General features: G+C 37.7%; 1 protein-coding gene across 8 annotated transcripts in view; it reads right to left on the reverse strand.

The window, feature by feature from the left end:
* DOCK3 (dedicator of cytokinesis 3) overlaps positions 1-23,199 on the reverse strand; it is a 656,527-nt gene that overhangs the window by 438,857 nt on the left and 194,471 nt on the right. For all 8 annotated transcript variants that reach the window (XM_074403778.1, XM_074403777.1, XM_074403779.1 and 5 more), the window contains exon 4: positions 15-70. In XM_074403778.1, the coding sequence (XP_074259879.1) occupies positions 15-70 (56 nt within the window). The remainder of the gene's footprint in view (positions 1-14; positions 71-23,199) is intronic.

The raw sequence follows: 23,199 nt of genomic DNA on the forward strand, positions 1-23,199 counted from the left end.
GGCCAATTACTCACCCCCTATTACTGACGATTGCCTTTTTCAAGTGAATGTAATTTGCAGGGAAGATCCCCTGTAAAACACAAAATATTTCCCGTTAGAAAAAATAAATTGTGATTAATATTTCATATATACAAAAATAGCAATCAGATTTCAGCACAGAAACATAGTAGATCTTCTGCTATAGCAACCACTTTGCATATTAAGTACGCAGAGCTGTACAAAGTATATTATATAGGAATTTCACGGCCATATGCAATCAAAATCTATCCTCAGGAGACAATTGTGATCTTTAGCACTACAAAAATAAAACTTTAAATCTTAATTTTAAAAGTTATAGATTAGAAATGGTCCATCAACTCACTCTCCAGATATAGTATTATGCACAGAACTTGTCATGTGTCTCCAAAACTAATATCATCATCTAACCAACAACTTACAGATTATTAGCTGTGAGCTGGAAAAACAATTCTCAGACCCTAGCAAACATTAATGTTCATAGGAATGAATCAGTTCAAGAACTTCTAAAATAGGTCTTCTTTTACTCTTTCCAAAACTGTTTCTACTTTGGTATTTACCATAATTTGATTTCAATTCCTAAAGAATAAGTAGCGTATTCAAACAAACAAAAAGTCAGTTTTCCAATCAATGTTCCACCCCATCTCCTGATGCATAAAACATTCTTCAAGTAAAAGATGAATGACTTCAGGTCTGGCAACTCATGTTTGTAATCCCAGTACTTTGGGAGGCTGAGGTGGGAGGACTGCTAGAGGCCAGTAGTCCATGACTAGCCTGGGCAACTCAGCGAAACCCTGCTCTACAAAAAAATTTTAAAATTAGCCAGGTGTGACGGTGTACACCTGTAGTCCTTGCTTCTTGGGAGGCTGAGATGAGCGGATGACTTGAGCCCAGGAGTTTGAGGCTACAGCGAACTATGATAGCACCACTGTACTCTAGCCTATGTGACACAGCAAGACCTTGTCTAAAAAAAGAAAAACAAAACACACACACAAACACAAACACACAGACACACACACACACACACGCGCGCGCGCGCGCACCCCACACACACACACACACGGCCTAAATATTTTTTAGACTCTTTAGCTGGCTCATATTACCACCAATAAGCACCTCAATGAAGGCTCTAAGCAACCGGACTACAGTAATGTATTTTTATGTTGGCTCACAATAAAGCCATATACTAACACAAAATCCTAATATGCGAGAATACAGGGACTTAACAAAGGATTTAAAAAAACAACTGCATGTAACCATAGCTAAATGATGACTATTGTTTATCTGCTTTTCAAAAAAGAATTGATAGTAAAAATCTTTAAAATATACATGCTCAGCATACACTTCTGGAAAATAAGGAAACATACTTTTCAGTATTCCTCCAAATAAACACCTAGTTCACAACTAAAACCTCTAGACATTATATACATAACCAAAATAAAAATACTCTAAAAGGTGGAGAGAAGAAGGCAGACCAACTAGGGAATATGGGAGACACAAAATAACATAGTGGTGAATTACCTAGTTTATCTTTTTGCCATATGTATCAGGCTATTTGAAGCTGAAGAAGCTGGAAACCTGGCAACACCAACATGCATAGACAGAAAGACACTCCAACCAAAGCTTGCTCTATCTAGCCAAAGAACCAAAAAAAGGTCATCCTGTTCAGACAGAAAACTTTTAAACAATAACCACTATACTGCTTGTCAAACAGCAGCCCCCCCCCACCCAAAAAAAATCTGTGACCTAATCTCCACCCACATGAGCAAGGTAAAATGGAGATACTAGACTTTCACCTTCATCAGGCAGTAATGAAGCAACGAAGCCCACATTGAGGTAATGTAAGAGGTGGCTGGCTGTTTAGGGACCCCAGAACCTTCTACTCCAGTAGCTAGTAACAAGCTACCACCACAAAATGGCAGTGGAGATTGCCTGGATTTTCTGGACTTCCATCCCTAGCCAGCATTAATAGGACTCCCTTCATCAGCCTTCTCTGGTGCTATCAGAACTGCCCCAGTGAGACAATTGGACTGAAAAAGTACATGAAGAAATAATGGCATACTAGTGAGGATGTGAAGCAATCTCATTCACTGCTGGTAGGAATACAAAATGGTATAGTCACTTTCAAAGACACTCTGGCAGTTTCATACAAAACTAAACACAGACTTACCATATGATCCAGCAATTACACTCCTAAGTATTTATGCAAATGAGTTGAAAATTTGATGCCCATATAAAAACCCTGCATACAAAAGCTTATAGCAGTTTTATTCATAAATGCCAAGACTTGGCCAGGCACGGTGGCTCACGCCTGTAATCCCAGCACTTTGGGAGGCCGAGGTGGGCAGATCACGAGGTCAAGAGATCGAGACCATCCTGGCCAACACTGTGAAACCCTGTCTCTACTGAAAACACAAAAATTAACTGGGCATGGTGGCAGACATCTGTAGTCCCAGCTACTCGGGAGGCTGAGGCAGGAGAATTTCTTGAATGCGGGAGACAGAGGTTGCAGTGAGCCGAGATCGCACCACTGCACTCCAGCCTGGTGACAGAGCGAGACTCCATCTCAAATAAATAAATAAATAAATAAATGCCAAGACTTGGAAGCAACTACAATGTCTTTCAACAGGTGAATGGATAAACAAACTGCAGTATATCCATACAATGAAATACGATTCAGCAATAAAGAGAAATGAGCTATAAAGCCACAAAAACATGGGGAAAATTTTAACTGCATATTGCTAAGTGAAATAAATCAATCTAAAAAGCTACATACTGTATGAATCCACCTATATGATATTCTAGAAAAAGCAAAACCATACAGACAGTAAAAAACACAGTTGTTGCCAAAGTTCTTAGGGGAGGTGAAAAAAGGATTAATAGGTAGCACACAGGGCATTGTTAGGACAATGAAACTATTCTGTATGGTACTGTAATGATAGCTACATGACATTGTGCATTTGGTAAAACCCTTAGGACTACATAACACAAAGAATAAATCCTAATGTGAATGATGAATAATATTAATAGTATATCAATGCTGGTTCATCCATTATAACAAATGTCCCACACTAATGCAGGATGTTAATAATAGGAAAAAGTAGGGGGGAGGGGGGGAAGGAAAATCCTGTACTTAAGGCAAAACATTTTTGGAAACCTAAAGTAAAACTCTTTAAAAAACAAAGTTTAATTTGAAATGTTAAATTTTTTAAATGACACAAAACTTTCCAAATTTGGAAAAAGATATAAACTTACACACTCAAGAAACTGAATGAATCCCAAGCAGTAAGAAAACCAAGGAAATGCACATCAAGTCACAACATAGTCACTTTTGAATACTATGGGCAAAGAAAAAATTAGCAAGAGAGAAACAACATCTTACCTATAATGAAAAAACTATTTTAATTATTAGCAAATTTTTCATCAAAACCATAAAAGATAGCGGCACCAGTCACAATAGCTAAAAGCTGTTTAGAACCCAAATGTCCATCGCCTGATGAATAAGTAGCTATTACATTCGTATTATTGAATGGTATATCCAGCTGGACCCAGTGGCTTATGCCAATAATCCCAGCACTTTGTGAGGCCAAGATGGGCGGATCACCTGAGATCAGGAGTTCGAGACCAGTATGGCCAGCATGCTGAAATCCTGTCTCTACTAAAAATACAAAAATTAGCTGAGCGTGGTGGTGGGTACCTGTAATCCTAGCTACTCAGGGGGCAGAGACAGGAGCCAAGATGGTGCCACTTCACTCCAGGAGGCAAAAGAGTGAGACTCCATCTCAAAAAAAAAAAATGATATACCCTTGCAGTGTAATATTATTTCACCATAAAATGGAATGTACATGAATGAACTCAGAAAACACTATGCTGAATGAAAGAAGCCAGACGTAAAAGATACCTATTATATAATTTCATTTACATGAAATATTCAGAATAGGCAAATCCCTAGAGACAGAAAAAAGAAAAATGGTTGTCAGAAGCAGGAATATGAAAAAATGTGACCGCTTAATGGGCTTGGTGGTATCTGTTTGTGGAAATGAAAATGTTTTGAAGCATAATAATGGTGATGCCTATAAAACCTTATGAATGTACTAAATGTCACTCATGGTAAATACTATGTGTATTTTACATTATAGATTTTTGAAAAATATTTAAAATACAAATTCCTTAAAATTTTAATTAAAAATATGGAAGACAGAAGGAAGTGGCACATTTGTCAAATGCTGAAAGAAAAGCACTGTCAACCTAGAATCTTCTACTTACCAAAAATACATTTCAGGAATGGAAGAGAAATCAAAACATTTTCAGATGAAGGAAAATGACAAGAATGTGTCACCAACAGAAATACCCCCAAAAATGGTGAAAGAAAATCCTTTAAGCAGAAAGGAAATGATAAAACAAAAAAAACCATGAAACTACACTAAAAAAAAAAAAGTAAGCAAACTCATGGGTAAATACAATAGACTTTCATTTTTCTCTTGATTTTTCTTAATTAGGTTTGATGGTTGAAGCAAAAATTATAATACTAACATATGATTCTTAATTTATGTAGAAAAATAATTGATACTAACAAAAGCAGAATATGCATTCACTTCAAGGACATACACCAAGAGGACATACACCAAGAAAGATCATATCCTTGGGGAAAAAATTAAGAAGATTAAAAGAAACGAAATCACACATGGAATATTTTCTCCAATCACAATGCACTGAAACTACAAATCAGTAACAAAAAGAAAAAAATTTCTAAACATTTAGAAACAAAACAATGTACTTCTAAACAATTCATACAAAAGGGAATTCTCAAGGCAAATAAAAAGTTACACCAAATTGAATGAAAATGACAATACAATATAACAGAATTTGTGGAACACAGGTAAATCAGTACTGAAAGGAAATTTTATGACAGCTGAATATATATATATATATGATTAAAGAAGAAAAGTTTCAAATCAATAATCTAGGCTCCCACTTCAAGAAATTAGAAAAAACAGAGAAATATAAAAAGTTGAAGCAAGCAGAAAGAAGGAATACAAAGCAGAAATCAATAAAATTGAAAACAGAAAAGCAAGAGAAAAATCAATGAAATATAAAGGTGGGATTGGGTAATATACATAAAATCAAGATTTCCAGTCAGTCAAAGAAGAAAATAGAGAAGATGCAAATTATCAGTGTCTGGAAAGAAACAGGGTATCATTACAGACCCCACAGACATCAAAACAATTTTTAAAATACTATAAAAATCTCCACACACATCAGTGTGACAACTTAAAGGAAATGGACCAATTCCTTGAAAAACACCAACTACCACAACTCACCTAATCTAAAATAGATAATTTGAATAGTCCTATACTATTTAGAACATTTAATTTATACTTCGGAAACTGCCAAAAACTCTGCAGCCCCAGATGGCTTCACCGCTAAATTCTACCAAATGACTACAGAATAATTAGCACTAATTCTACCAAATCTCTACCACAGAATAATAGAAGAGGGCCAGGCACAGTGGCTCACAACTGTAATCCCAGAACTTTCAGAGGCAGAGGCAGGAGGATGGCTTGAGCCCAAGAGTTTTGAGACCAGCCTGGGCACTTTGTAGAAACCTCATCTCTATAAAAAAGTATAAAAATTAGCCAGGTATAGTGGCATATGCCTGTAGTCCCAGCTACCTGGGAGGCTAAGGTGGATCACTTGAGCCCAGGAGTTCAAGGTTGCAGTGGGGTATGATCACACCACTGCACTGCAGCCTGGATGACAGAGTGAGACCCTATCCTTAAGAAAATTTTAAAAAGAATTTTAAAAAACAATTACTTCTCAATACATTTTTAAAAGCTGTTATTACCCTGATAGCCAAATCAAAAAAAGACAATATTAAAAAATTACAGACTAATATTCCTCATAAATGTAAGTAAAAATATGCCTAATCAACTATTACTAAATGTAATTCAGTAACATAAGAAGGGTTAGGCACTGTGAGGGTTATTCTAAGGATGCAATGCATCTTCAGCATTCAAAAAAATCAATGTAATCTACATTAATAAAGAAAAAAATCACATAATCATATCAATTAATGTAGAAAATACATAGGACAAAATTCAACACCCATTCATGATAAAAATAAAACTCTTGGAAAAACAAAAATAAAAGAAAATTTCCTCAATCTGATAGTAAGCATCTACAGAAAAAGGTACAGCTGACTGAGTGTGGTGGCTCACTTCCATAATCCCAGCACTTTGGGAGGCCAAGGTGGATGGAATCACTTGAGACCAGGAGTTCAAGACCAGCCTGGCCAACATGGTGAAATCCTATCTCTACTAAAAATACAAAAATTCACCAGGCATGCTGTAGTCTCAGCTACTCAGGAGGCTGAGGTGGAAGGATTGCCTGAACTCAAGAGGCAGAGGTTACAGTAAGCTGACATCGTGGCACTGCACTCCAGCCTGAGGGACAGAGCAAGACTCTGTCTCAAAAACAAACAAACAAACAAAAACCCTATAGATAACATTATTTGGTGGTGAAAGAATATATATTTTCCTCCCAAGATCGGAAACAAGGCAAGGTCCACTTTCACCACTCATATCAATGTACTGCAAAGAACTCTATCCAGCACTATAAGGTAAAAATGTAAAAAGGAAATAAAAAGCATACAAGATTAGAAACAAAAAAAATTAAAATGCCCCATTTGCAGAGGACATGATTGTCTATAAAGAAAATCTCAAGGAATCTGCAAAACAAAACAAAATAAAAACACCACCTAGAACAAGAGAATTCTGGAAGGTTGCAGAATTCTCAACCTTACAGATACAAATAAACATATAGAAATCAAATATATTGCTATATGTTAGCAATAAATTCTGAAACTAGAAATACAACACCACTTATACTCACTCAAAAAGAGTGATTTAGTTAGGTATAAATCTAACAAAACAGTGACTTACATGACTATAATCCCACCACTTTGAGAGGCTAAGGCAGATGGATCACTTAAGCCCAGGAGTTTGAGACTAGACTGGGCAAAATGGTAAAACACCTTCTCTAAAATATATAAAAATTAGCCAGGTGTTTTGGTATGTGCCCACAGTCTCAGCTACTTGGGGATCTGAGGTATGAGAAATGCTTGAGCCCAGGGAGGCTGAAGCTTAAGTAAGCCATAATCATGCCACTGCACTCCAGACTGGGTGACAGAGTGAGATCCTGTCTCCAAAGAAAACAGAAAAGTCTCCTAGTAAAGAAAAGCCTGAGACCCAGTGGCTTCAGTGCTGAATTCTACCAAACATTTAAAGAACTAATACCAATCCTCTTTAAAATATTCCAAAAAACAGAGGAAGAGAAAACACATCCAAACCCATTCTACGAGGCTATTATTACCCTAATACCAAAATCAAACAACGACACATGAAAAAGGAAAACTACAGGCCAGTATCCCTGATAAATATTGATGCAAACATCCTCAACAAAATACTAGACTGAATTCAATAACATATTAAAGAGATCATTCATCATGATCAAGTAAGACTTACCCCTGGGATGGAAGGATGACTCAACATATACAAATCAATGTGATACATCATTATCAACAGAATAAAAGGCCAAAACCGTATGATCATTACAACTGATTGTCAAAAAGTATTTGATAAAGTTCGAAATCCCTTCATGATAAAAACCCTAATAAAAACAGGTATACTAGGAATATACCTCAATATAACAAAGGCCATATATGACAGACCCATAGCTAGTATAATACTGAATGTGGAAAAGCTGAAAGCCTTTCTTTATGATCTGGAACATAACAAAGATGCCTACTTTCACTGTTTCTTGACATAGTACTGGAAGTCCCAGCTATAGCAATCACTCAAGAGAAAGAAATACAGGGCATCCAATTTGGAAAGAAAAAAGTCAAGTTATCCTTGCAGATGATATAATCTTATATTTAGAAAAGCCTAAAGACTCCACACCAAAAAATTATTAGAACTGATAAATTCAGTAAAGTCATAGGATACAAAATGCACATAAAAAATCAGTAGCATTTCTATATGCCAACAGTGAACTATCTAAAAAAGAAATTCAAAAAGTAATTTTCTTTACAATAACCACACATAAAATTAAATCTATAAGGTAACCAAAGAAGTGAAAGATTTCTATCATAAAAACTATAAAAACACTAATTAAAGAAATTGAAGGGACATCAAAAAAATTTTTTTTAATTCCATGTTCATGGGCTGGATGAATCAATACTGTTTGTCTATACTTCCAAAAGAAATCTACAAATTCAATGCAATAACTACTAAAATACCAATGACATTATTCACAGAAACAAAAAACAATTCTAAACAATATTTGGAACCATGAAAGACAAAGCAAAAAGAACAGGTCTGGAGGAATCACATTACCTGACTTCAATTACACTACAGAGTTATAGAGCATGTATATTAGCATAAATATAGACATATACACCAAAGGAACACAATAGAGAACCCAGAAACAAATTTACACACCTACAGTGTTTAAATTTTCAACAAAGGTGCCAAGAACACACACTGAGGAAAAGATCTCTTTAATAAATGGTGCTGGGGAAACTGAGTATCCATATGCAGAATGAAACTAGACCCCATCACTCACCATATACAAATGTCTAATCAAAATGGATGAAAGATTTGAATATACCCTGAAACTACAAAACTACTAGAAGAAAATCTTGGGGAAACTCTCCAGGTCATTGGTCTGGAAAAAGATTTCTTAAGTAATACTCCAAAAGGGAGAGGCAATAAAGAAAACATAGACAAATGGGATCACATCAAGTTAAAAACCTTCTTGACAGCAAAGAAAACAATCAACTAAGTGAACAAAGAACCCACAGAATAAGAGAAAGTATTAGCAAACCATCTACCTGAAAAGGGATTAATGACCACAATATATAAGGAGCTCAAACAACTCAATAGGAGGAAAAAATCTAATAATCTGATTTTTAAAATAGGCAAAAGATTTGAATAGACATTTTTCAAAAGAAAATATACCAGTGGCAAAACAGGCATATGAAAAGGTATTCAACATGACTGATCGTCATAGAAATACAAATCAAAACTACAATGAAATATCATCTCACCCCAGTTAAAATGACTTACATCCAAAAGACAGACAATAACAAATGCTGGTAAGGATGCTGTGAAAAGGGAACCCTTGGACGTTGCTGGTGGGAATGTCAACTAGTACAACCACTATAGAGAACAGTTCGGAGGTTCCTCCAAAAACTAAAACTAGAGCTACCATATGATCCAGGAATCCCACTGCTGGGTATGCACCCAAAAGAAAGGAAATCAGTATATGGAAGAGACATCTGTGCTCCCATGTTTTTTGCAGCACTGCTAACAACAGCCAAGATTTGGAAGCAATCAAAACATCTAGGAACAGATGAATAAATAAGGAAAATGTGGTACACATATACAATGGAGTACCTTTCAGTCATAAAGGAGAATGAAATCCTGTTATTTGCAACAACATGGATGAAACTGGAGATTATGTTAAAGTGAAATAAACCAGGCAAAGTAAGATAAACATCATATGTTAACACTTATTTCTGGGATCTAAAAACCAAAACAACTGAACTCATGAAGAAAGAGAGAAGAATGGTTGCCAGAGAATGGGAAGAGTAGTAGGGAAATGGGGGGTGAGCTAGAGATGGTTAATGTGTACCAAAAAAAAAAAAAGAATAATGTTATAAGACCTAAAATTTGAAAGCACAACGTGGTGACTACAGTCAATGACAATTGGATTGTTCATTTAAAAATAACTAAAAGAGTATAATTGGACTGTTTATGACATAAAAGATAAAAGCTTGAGGGGACAGATACCCCATATTCCATGATGTGATTATTACACATTGCATGCCTGCATCAAAACATCTCATGTACTTCACAAATATATACATCTACTATGTACCCACAAAAATTAAACATTAAAAAGTAAAGAGAAAACCTGTGACACTCTTCACAGAAAGAAAGAAAAACACCTGATATATATATGGCACCACAAAAGACCCCAAATAGCTACTGCTGGGCAAAAAGAGCAAAGCTGGAAGCATCATAATGTCTGACTTCAAAATATACTACTACAAAGCTGTAGTAACAAAAACAGCATGGTACTGGCATAACGACAGATCAATAGAACAGAATAGAGAACTCAGAAATAAGTCCACATACTTACAGCCAATTCATTTTCAACAAAGGAACCAAGAAAAAAATGCTGGAGAAAGGAATCCCTTTAACAAAGGTGCTGTGAAAACTGGATATCCATATACAGAAGAATGAAACTAGATCCCCATCCTCAACCACATACAAAAATAAACTCAAAATGGATTAAAAACTTAAATGTAAGACCTGAAACTATTAAACTACAAAAACAAAACAAAATTAGAAAAACACTACAAGATACTGGTTTGAGCAAAAATTTTTGGGGAAGACCTCAAAAATCACAGGCAACAAAAGCAAAAATAGACAAATCAGATTAATCAAACTAACAGTTTTTCAAAGCAAAGGAAACATTCAATAAAGTAAAGAGACAACCTACAGAATAAAAGGAAATAATCTGCAAATTATCCATCTGTCAAAGGATTAATAACCAGAACATATGAAGAACTCAACTCAATAGCAAAAGGAAAAAAATCCAATTTTAAGATGGGCAAAATACCTGAATGGGCATTTCTCAAAAGATGTACAAATGGAAACAGTATATTAAACAATGCTCAATATCATTAATAATCAGGAAAACGTACATCAAAAGTACAATGAGATACCCATCTCACCCCAGTTACAATAGTTATTACTGGTAAGACAAAATATAACAAATAGTGGCAAGAAATGTAGAGAAAGAGGAAAGCACATACACTGCTGGCAAAAATGTAAAGTGACATAGCCATTACAGAGAACAACATGGGGGTTCCTCAAAAAACTAAAAAAAGACTACCATATGATCCAGCAATCCCCTGCTTGGTACATACCCAAAAGAAAAGAAATGAGTGTGTGGAAGATAGAGCTGCACTCTCATGTTTTTTGGAGCACCACTGGCAATAGCCAAGATATTGAAATCATCCTAAGTGTTCATCAACACATGAAGGGATAAAGAAAATATAGTATGTATACAAAATTGAACATTATTCAGTGATAAAAACAAATGAAATCCTGTCATTTGCAGCAACATAAAAGGAACTGGTGGTCATTAGGTTAAGTGAAATAACACAGTCACAGAGTTTGCTTGCTCTCGAGATGGCTGAGTAGAGATGTCAGATGCCAGTTCTTCTTAGATCAAAGTTACTCCTGAATGGACAAATCCCAAAGGAAAAACTGAGAAGTAGCCAGGACTTGTCAGAGTAGCCATGAGAAGAACATGGATGCAAAAAGAAAAGCGTCAGGAGTCTAGCAAAGATCAGTCCCTGGAGAACTGGAGCCTTATGGAAAGGGAAGGTGGGAGTACTTCTCTGCTGCATTCACCTGTAATGTTACTGTTGGAAAGCCCCTCTGTCCTTGTAACCCAGAGCAATGCTATTGGTAGTGATTTGGGAACTTCTCAAGGACAAAGAAGCGGGTAGCCAGCTCACCCAGGATGCCTGCATTCTCCTCAGACGCAAACAGAGACAGACCATGCCATACAGGTTCCACACTTGTTGCAGGCCACTACCATGTCCAGGGAATCTCTGCCCTTGAGTCACAACACTACCAGATCCCCTGCAAATATACCCCACAACCCACTCTGACTTTGTCAAACACAGAGAACCATCAAGTCCCTGGGGAGCTGCAGGATCCCTGGAGATCTAACTCTCAGTGTGGGCCACCCATAAGAAAGAGGGTAGTGCAGCCCACCAAAGCCCTCGTTGACACAAACGAAACATAGGAGTAGTGCCAATCACTGCAGAGGCCAGCACCAATGCCCAGAAATAGCTGTGGAGAACAGGTATTCTCCCAGCCTAACTGCTCCCATCCATTACTGCAGAAGCAGCAGTGGTTCTTCTCACTGGAGGATGACACATAGCATTGTTTGTGCTTTTGGTGGTGAATGTGAGCCCATGCCACCTGGGCCTACGTGAAGGGAAGGGCCCAGCTCCCCATCTCTACACAAAATAGCAGTGTCCTGGCAATAATGGACAGACAATTTATGGAGTTGCCTGCTCTGGACTAGACAAAGAGGCTCTGCCCAGGGCTCATTTTGGTGGTAGCCATCAGAAGGGCATATCCACGGCCTGTAGCCACACTGCAGCCAGGAACGAAAAGCAAAGTCTTTATGAAGTGAAGGTCATGAGCCCTGCAACAAAAGCATGATAGGGAAGCAGACTGCATTCCTACTGAATGACAAGGAGCTGATGCACTCCTCAACCCTTCCCCTAAGAACTAAGCACACTCCAACAGGATCACTTTCCCCCACCTCCACATCAGGTCCGGTGCTTCCACTTACGAGACACCCAGCTCTTACTCTTAAGCACCACCTACTGGATTTCATCCTGAACTGTACCATCAAATAAAAGACCTGCTGCCTGAAGGGCTTGGTGCTAGTCTGTAAAATAAGCTTCCTGAGTTCTCCGCATCCTCAGCCCTGAAGGATGTATGTAAGCTAATTCACCCAATACATTGCTACAACAAACAGTACCTGGGAAAGCCACCACACAGAAGATATCCACAACCAAGGAACCCAAACAGAGCCTTGGGCCCCCAAAAGTAACCAAGAACTAAGCAAAACGATTATGCACAACATTGAGACAAGCAACTGCTAAAAGAAATCATCACCACCAAATCAATCACACAAGAAATGCTCAAAGGAGTTCTAAAGATGAAAATGAAAGATACTTGCTACCATAAAAGCACATGTAAGTATAAAGTTCATGTAACATATAGAGCAATTATGCAATTGAGACCATAAGCACCTAGCTGACAATACTTCACAAGGACAAAACTTTACATACCAATATCAACCTTGAACATAAATAAATGAAATGGCACACTCAAAAGACACAGAGTGGCAATTCGTATTTAAAAAAAAATAAGGCGTAACCTTCTGCTGCCTTCAAGAGACCCCTCTCATATGTAATGACATCCAAAGGCTCAACATAAAGGAATAAAGATAACAGGAATGCAAAGCAAAAAAGAGAAAGGGTTGCTCTTATTCTGTGAGATAAAACAGACTTAAAACTAGCAAAAGGAAAAAAAAAGACAAAAAAGGCCATTTTGCAATGATAAAGGGGTTCGATTCAAAAAGAAGATTTAACTATCTCAAGTATATACACACCCAATATCATAGCACCCAGGATATAAAACATATACTACCAAAATTACAAAAAGACACAGCCATGCAGTAACAATGGAGAACTTCAATGCCCCACAGACAGAACTAGACATATCACTGAAAGAAAACAAATCAACTGTGGACTTAAACTCTTCATCAAATGACCTAACAGACATTTGCAGAATACTCCAGTCAACTACCACAGAATATACCTTTTCTCATCTGTGCATGGAACAGTCTCAAAAATTGACTATTGGAGAGTGGCAAAGATGGCTGACTAGAAGCAGCTAGTGTATGTAGCTCTCACAGAGATGAACAAAAGGGGTGAGTAAACACACCTTCAACTGAAACATCCAGGTACTCACTTTGGGATTAATCAAGGGAACAACTTGACCCACAGAGAACAAACAAAAGGAAGACAGGATAATGACCCACCTGAAAGCAACATAGAGCCAGGAGATCCTCCACCACCCAGGGAAGTGGTGAGTGAATGCACAACCTTGGAAAACCATGCTTCTCCTACAGATGTTTGCAACACTCAGATCAGGAGATCCCACTAAACCAGGACCTTCAGTCTTTCAGATTGACAGACAGGGCTACATAGAGTCTCAGCAGAGCAGCCACTCAGGCATGTATGGAGACCCTGGAGCCCTAGATACTTGGGCTTTCCAGCAAAAGTAGCTACAGCTACAGCAAAGTGGGAGGTTAGACTGCTGTGTATACCCCTAGGAAACAGACTGAATCTTGAAAGCTGAGCAGCAATGGCCTGCAGGCCCCCCTTCCATAGCACTCCAGAAGATAAGACCCACTGGCTTGGAATTCCAGCCAGCTACCAGTAGTAGCATTGAACCTTCCTAAGAAGGTACTCCCAGTGGGAGGGGCAGGCTGCCATCTTTGCTGTTTAAGCGACTTAGTCATTCCAGACTTTAGGCTTTGGAGCCTCTGAAGTGAGCAGAGACTGAACAGGACCCCAAGCACAGCATAGCTGCTCTACCAAAACATGGCCTGACCACTTTTTAAAGCAGGTCCTGACCTATTACTCCTCACCAAACAGAACCTCTCAACCATGGTCTCCAGCCACTTCCTGTAAGTGGCTTCAGGCCAGCAGCCAGACCACACCTCCCTGGGACAAAGCTCCCAGAAGCAAGACAAGGCTGCCATCTTTGCAGCTTCACAGCCTTCACTGGTGACACCTACAGGTACTGGAAAATCTTAGGTGACTAGGAACTAGAGTGTACCCCAAGCATACCATAGCAGCCCTTTGGAAAAGTAGCCAGACTGCTACATAGGTGCTTCTTCCCATATCTCCTCACTAAGCAAGTCCTCCAGGCATAAGCCTTGAGCCACCCCTGACCAGAACTATCAGAGCCAGTACCAACTCAGCAACTCCCTGGATATAGCCTCCAAGGGCAACTGAAAGCCTGTCTGCCACTGCTTCAGCAATGGAACTGCCTTTCCTACCCTGAGAATAATGAAGAGAAAAGACTCTAAGGGCCATATCCATACCTCCAACGAGCTATAGTCAACCCAAAAAGAGGAGGCCATTCTGTCACCCACAGGTCCCATATAACCCCCACGGTTCATCACCAAACAAAGAACCCCTGACTTGGGCCCACAGCACAACTCTTCATCATGGACTAACTGCACTGAGCAAATTCTTACCTACATTACTGGGGTGGTGCCCTCAAGAGTCAAGCAAACAACCCTTGGCCACAACCAGTACTAAGCTCTCTTCCTCTGCTGCCTCTAAGCTGGAAAGAAACATAAACACTCAGCACAGAGCTGCAGTGGGCAGCCAAGAAGTGCAAAGTCATAAATTACAGCCAGCACTGAAGAAAGAGAGGAACCCATGCTTTCACAGGATTGAGAGGGAATATGGCTGCAACTGTGAGGAAATACAGAGGAGCCACACAACCAAACAAGAGTCTGCCAACTGACCAATGAGCCTAAGTGTCACCTTCTGGATTACACCCCAAAGCTTCAACACCAAAAATAATTCACTAATATAACCCCCTCTGAAACCAGACAAGAAGTAAGCTTCAAATAAAACCCCTGCACAAAGCTTCAGCTTGGTGAAAACATCCAGAAACATCTATTGACAATACTCAATCTACACTGTAGCTAGAGGAACACCCACATGAAGAGACAAAAAAAAAAAAAAAAAAATGCAAGAACTCTGGTAACTCAAATGTCCAGAGTGTCATACATCCTAAAAACAACAACAACAACAACATACCAGTTCTCCAACAGGAGTTCTTGACAAGGCTTAACTGGTTGGAATGACAGAAATTCATAATATAAATAGAAACAAAAATAATCAAGAGACAGGAGGATGACAATATGAAACCCAAGGAAAATAAGAACCACAATAAAGTGATTCAGGAGCTGAAGGATAAAATAGCTGATATAAAAAAGAACCTAACAGGTCTCACAGAGCTGAATAACATAATACAAGAATTTCACAGTGTAATCACAAGTATCAACAGCAGAATAAACCAAGCTAAGGAAACAATCTTGAAACCTGAATACTGGTTCTCTGAAATAAGACAGAGAAAAATAAAGAAAAAAAAAAGAATTTTAAAAAATGAACAAAACCTCTGAGAAGTTGAGAAGTACAAAATTATGTAGAGGCCAAATTTATGAATCATTAGCATCCCCAAAAAAGACAAGGAGAAGGCAAACAACCTGGAAAATATATTTCAGGTTATCATCCATGAAAACTTCCCCAACCTTACTAGAGAGACCAACAGTAAAATTCAGGAAATATAGAGAACTCTTGCAAGAGTCTAACAAGAAGATCATCCCCAGGAGATATAACTGTCAGATTTTTCAAGGCTGAGATGAAAGAAAGAACGTTAAAGGCAGATAAAGACAAAGTGCAGGTCACCTACAAAGGAATCCCAATCAGGCAACAGCAGACCTCTCAGCTGAAACCCTACAATACAGAAGGGACTGGAAGCCTACATTAAACATTCTTAGGACTTTATTACCATCAGACCTGCCCTACAACAGATCTCAAAAAAAAGCACTAAATATAGAAAGGAAAGACCATTAGCAGCTAATACAAAAACACACTTAAACACACAGACCAGTGTCATTGTAAAGGAACCACACAAAGAAGTCAACATAATAACAACCTAAAAGCAGAATGACAGATCAAATCCACATATATCAATATTAATCTTGAATGTAAATGAAATAAATGTCCCCTCTTACCAAGCATAGAGTGGCAAGCTGGATAAAAAAGCAAGACCCAATGTTATGCAGTCTCCGAGAGACCCATCTCACACATAATCACACTCCTAGGCTCAAAATAAAGAGATGGGAGAAAAATCTAACAAGAAAATTTAAAACACACACATACACAGAAAAAAGAAGGGGTTGCAATCCTAATTTCAGACAAAACAGATTTCAGACCAACAAAGATAAAAAAAAAAAAAAAGACAAGGAGGGTATTATATAACGGTAAAGGGTTCAATTCAACAAGAAGACCTAACTATCCTAAATATATATGCACCCAAAACAGGAGCACCCAGATTCATAAAGCAAATTCTTTGAGACCTACAAAGAGACATAGACTTCCACACAATAATAGTGGGAGACTTCAATACTCCACTGACAATACTAGAAAGATCATCAAGGCAGAAAAATAACAAAGATATTCAGCACCATAGGACCAAATGGATCTGATGAACTTTTACAGAAGTCTCCACCCCAAAACAACAGAATATACATTTTTCTCATGGCCACATGGCACATACTCTAAAATCAACCACGTAATTAGACATGAAGTAATTCTCAACAAATGTAAAAGAACTGAAAAATCATATACCATGTACACTCTCAGACCACAGCACAATAAAAATAGAAGTCAATACAATGAAAATTGCTCAAAACCATACGATTACATGGAAATTAAACATGCTCCTGAAGAACTTTTGGATAATGAAATTAAGGCAGAAATCAAGAAGTTCTTGGAAAATAATGAGAAAAAAGATACAACATACCAGAATCTCTGGGACACAACTAAGGCAGTGTTAAAAGGGAAATTCATAGCACTAAATGCCCACATCAAATAGTCAGAAAAATCTCAAATCAACAACCTAACTTTACAATGGAAAGAATTAGAGAGACAAGAACAGAATCAACCCCAAAACTAGAAAATAACAAACATGAGAGCTAAACTGAAAGAAATCAAGACACAAAAAAACTATTCAAAAGATCAACAAATCCAGGAGTCTTTTATTTTTGAAAAAATTAATAACATAGGCTACTAGCTAGGCTAATTAAAACAAAAAGTGAGAAAATACAAACACAATTAGAAATGACAAAGAGAATATTGCTACTGACCACACAGAAATAAAAACTATCAAAAACTTCTATGAACATCTCTAGGCACACAAGCTAGAAAACCTAGAACAGATAAATCAATTCCTGGACACATACACCCTCCCAAGACTGAGGGAGGAAGAAATTAATTCCCTGATGAGATCGTGAGCTCTGAAACCAAATCAGTAATAGTCTACCAATCAAAAAAAGTCCAACACTTGATGAATCCACAGCCAAATTCTACCAGATGTACTGAGAGCTAGTACCATTCCTACAGAAACTATTCAAAAAAATTAAGGAGAAACTTCTCTCCAGCTCATCCTATGAAGCCAGCATCATCTTGATACCAAAACCTGGCAGAGAGAAATACAACAAAAAAGAAAGCTTCAGGTCAATATCCTTCATGAACATCAGTAAAAATATCCCTCATCAAAGTGCTTACAAACAAAAACCAGCAGCACATCAAAAAGCTAATCTACCATGATCAAGCAGGCTTCATCCTCAGGATGCAAAGTTGGTTCGACATATGAAAATCAATAAATGTGATTCATCACATAAATAGAACTAAAGACAAAAACTACATGATTATCTCAATAGACGTAGAAAAGGGTTTCAATAAAATTCAATATGCCTTCATGTTAAAAACTCTCAATATAGTAGGTATTGGAGAAACATACCTCAAAAGTAATAAGAGCCATCTATGACAAACCCACAGCCAACATTATATTGAATGAGCAAAACCTAGAAACATTCCCCTGAAACCAGCACAAGACAAGGATGCCCTCTCTCACCACTTCTATTCAACAGTATTGGAAGGCCTAGTCAGAGCATCAGCTGAGATTTCAGTTGATTTTTATATATGTGTAAGGAAGGGGTCCAGCTTCAATCTGGACCAAACAGGAAGAGAGAAGGTCAAACTATCTCAGTTTGTAGATGACATAACTCTGTATCTACAAAACTCCATGGTCTTGGCCCAAAAGCTCAAGCTGATAAACAACTTCAGCAAAGTTGCAGGATACAAAATCAAGGTACAAAAATCACTAACATTCCTATACACCAGCAACAACCAAACTGAAAGCCAAATCAGAAAGGCAATCCCATACACGATTAACACACACACACACACACAAAAACACCTAGGAATACCGCTAACCAAGGAGATGAAAATGCACTAGAATTAGCATTACAAAACACTGCTCAAAGAAATCAAAGAAGACACAAACAAATGGAAAAACATCCCATGCTCATGGATAGGAAGAATCAGTATTAAAATGGCTATTCTGCCCAAAGCAATTTACTGATTCAATGCTATTCCTACACAGCACCAATGACATTCTTCACAGAACAAAAATAAATTAATTTAAAATGTATATAAAACAAACAAACAAAAAAAAGCCCAAATAATGAAGGAAATCCTAAACAAAAAGAACAAAGCTGGAGAAATCATGTTACCTAACTTCCAACTATACTACAAGGCTACAGTGACCAAAACATCATGGTACTATTACAGAAACAGGCACATAGAACATCGAAACAGAATAAGGAGCCCAGAAATAAGGTAGCACATCTATTAACAATCTGATCTTTGACAAAGCTGACAAAAACAAGCAATAGGCAAAAGCTCTCTATTCAATAAATGGTGCTGGGATAACTGGCTAGCCATATGCAGAAGATTAAAACTGGACCCCTTCCTTATACCATAAATAAAAATGAACTCAAAATGGTTTTATTTAATGTAAAATCCAAAACTACAAAAATCCTGAAAAACAACCACGGCAATATCATCCTAGATCTAGGAACAGGCAAATATTTCATGGCAAAGACACCAAAACAATCACAACAAAAGCAAAAATAGACTATCTAATAAAAACTTAAGAGCTTTTGCACAGCAAAAGAAAATATCAGCAAAGTAAACACAAACTACAGAATGGAAAAAAGTATTTGCCAACTATGCATCTGACAAAGATCTAATATCCAGTATCAATTAGGAACCTAAATTTATACAAGAAAAACCACCTCATTAAAAAGTAGGCAAAGGGCACCTCTTAAAAGAAGACATACATGCGACCAACAAACATGAAAAAAAGTTCAGTATCACTGATCACTAGAGAGGTGCAAACCAAAACCACAATGAGATACCATCTCACACCAGTCAGTATGGCTATTATGAAAAAGCAAAAAGAGGCAAGATGGCTAAATATAACAGCTTGCTAGATCTAGCAAGATGGCCAAATAGAACAGCTCCAGTCTGCAGCTCCCAGTGCAACCAACACAGAAGGTGGAGGATTTCCACATTTCCAGCTGAGGTGTCCAGTGCATCTCATTGGGATTGGTTAGGCAGCGGATACAGCCCACAAAGGGCAAGCAGAAGCAGGGTGGGGTATTGTCTCACCCAGAAAGTATAAGGAGCCAGAGCCCTCCCTCTCTAAGCCAAGGGAAGCCATGAGGGACTGTGCTATCCAACCCAGATACTATGCTTTCCCCACAGTTTTTGCAATCCACAGACCGGGAAATCCCCTCATGTGCCAATACCACCAGGGCCCTGGGTTTCAAGCACAAAACTGAGCAGACACTAAGCTAGCTGCAGGAGTTTTGTTTTGTTTTTTTGTACCTCAGTGGCACCTGGAAACCCAGTGGGACAGAACCATTCACTCCCCTGGAAAGGGGGCTGAAGCCAGGGAGCCAAGTGGTCTCACTCAGCAGGTCCCACTCCCACAGTGGGAGTAAAATTCTTCACAGACAAGCAAATGCTGAGGGGTTTTGTCATCATTAGGCCTCCCTTACAAGAGCTCCTGAAGTAAGCACTAAATATGAAAAGGAAAAACTGAGACTAGACACTGCAAAAACACTCCAAATTTAAAGACCAATGACACTATGAAGGAACTGCATCACCTAGTATGCAAAATAACCAGCTAGCAACATGATGACAGGATCAAATTCACATATAACAACATTAACCTGAAAGGTAAATGGGCTAAATGCCCCAATTAAAAGACACAGACTGGCACACTGGATAAAGAATCAAGACCCTCAGTATGCTGTATTCAGGAGGCCCGTGTCATGTGCGAAGGCAGACATAGGTTCAAAATAAAAAGATGAAGGAATATTTACCAAGCAAATGAAAAGCAAAAAAAAATTTAAAAATTATTAAAAATAAAAGTAGGAGTTGCAGTCCTAGTCTCTGATAAAACAGACTTTAAACCAGCAAAGATCCAAAAAGACAAAAAAGGGCATTACATAATGGTAAAGGGATCAATGCAACAAGAAGAGCTAACTATTCTATATATGCACCCAAAACAGAGGCACCCAGATATAAAAAACAAGTTCTTAGAGAATTACAAAGAAACTTAGACCCCCACACAATAATAGCAATTAATATCCTACTGTCAGTATTAGGCAGATCAATGAGACAAAAAATTAACAAGGATATTCAGGACTTGAACTTACCTCTGTACCAAGCGAACCTAATAGACATCTACAGATCTCTTCACCCCAAATCAACAGAATATACATTCTTCTCAGTATCACACCACATCACACTTATTCTGAAATTGACCACATAATTGGAAGTAAAACACTCCTCAGCAAATGCAAAAGAACGGAAATCATAACAAACAGTCTCTCAGACCACAGTACAATCAAATTAGAACTCATGATTAAGAAACTCACTCAAAACCACACACCTACATGGAAACTAAACAACCACTCCTGAATGACTACTGGGTAAATAACGAAATTAAGGGAGAAATAAGGAAGTTCTTTGAAACTCAATGAGAACAAAGAGACAAAATACTAAAATCTCTGGGACGCAGCTAAAACAATGTTAACAGGAAAATTTATAGCACTAAATGCCCACAAGAGAAAACGGGAAAGATCTAAAATCAACACCCTAATATCACAATTGAAAGAACAAGAGAAGCCAGAGCAAACAAATTCAAAAGCTATCAGAAGACAAGAAATAACTAAGATCAGAGCAGAACTGAAAGAGACAGAAAAACCCTTCAAAAAAAAAAAATCAATGAATCCAGAGGCTGCTTTTTTGAAAAAATTAACAAAATAGACCACTAGCCAAAGTAAAGAAGAAAGGAAAGAGGAGTCAAAAAGACACAATAAAAAATGATAAAGAAATCACCACTGATCCCACAGAAATACAAACTACCATAAGAGAATATTATAAACACCTCTATGCAAATAACTAGAAAATCTAGAAGAAATGAATAAATTCCTGGACACATACAGTCTCCGAAGACTAAACCAGGAAGAAGTCAAAATCCTTCATAGACCATTAACAAGTTCTGAAATGGAGGCAGTAATTAATAGCCTACCAACCAAAAAAGCCCAGGCCAGACAGATTCACAGCTGGATTCTACCAGAGGTACAAAGAGGAGCTGTTACCATTCCTTCTGAAACTATTCCAAACAATGTAAAAAGAAGGACTCCTCCCTAACTCATTTTATAAGACCAGCCTCATCTTGATATCAAAACCTGGCAGAGACAACAAAAAAAGAAAATTTCAGGCCAACATCCCTGATAAACATAAATGCAAAAATCCTCAATAAAATACTGCCAAACTGAATCCAGCAGAACATCAAAAAGCCTACCTACCATGGTCAAGTCAGATTCATCCCTGGGATGCAAGGCTAGTTCAATATATACAAATCAATAAATGTAATCCATTACATAAACAGAACTAATGACAAAAACCACATGATGATTATCTCAATAGATGCAGAAAAGGCCTTCAATAAAATTCAACACTGCTTCATGCTAAAATCTCTCAATAAATTAGGTGTTGATGGAATGTATCTCAAAATAATGAGAGTTATTTATGACAAACCAACAGACAATATCATACTGAATGGGTAAAAGCTGGAAGCATTCCCTTTGAAAACCAGCACAAGACCAGGATGCTCTCTCTCACCACTCCTATTCAACATAGTATGGGAAGTTCTGGCCAGGGCAATCAGGCAAGAGAAACAAACAAGGGTTATTCAAATAGGAAGAGAGGAAGTCAAATTGTCTCTGTATGAAGATGACATAACTGTCTATTTAGAAAATCCCATCATCTCAGCCCAAAATCTCCTTAAGCTGAAAAGCAACTTCAGTGAATTCTCAGGATACAAAATCAATGAGCAAAAATCACAAGCATCCTATACACCAATAATAAAGAGAGCCAAATCATGAGTGAATGCCCATTCACAATTGCTACAAAGAGAATAAAATACCTAGGAATACAACTTACAAGGGATATGAAGGACCTCTTCAAAGAGAACTACAAACCACCACTCAAGGAAATAAAAGAGGACACAAACAAATGAAAAAACATTCCATGCTCACGGATAGGAATAATCAGTATCATGAAAATGACCATACTGTCCAAAGTAATTTAAAGATTCAATGCTATCCCCATCAAGCTACTATCGACTTTCTGTACAGAATTAGAAAAAACTACTTTAAATTTCATATGGAACCTAAAAAGAGCCCACATAGCCAAGACAATCCTAAGCAAAAAGAACAAAGCTGGAGGCATCACACTACCTGACTTCAAACTATACTACAAGGCTACAGTCACCAAAACAGAATAGT

Source organism: Saimiri boliviensis, chromosome 8 (genome assembly GCF_048565385.1).
Source record: "Saimiri boliviensis isolate mSaiBol1 chromosome 8, mSaiBol1.pri, whole genome shotgun sequence".
Classification (NCBI taxonomy): domain Eukaryota; kingdom Metazoa; phylum Chordata; class Mammalia; order Primates; family Cebidae; genus Saimiri; species Saimiri boliviensis.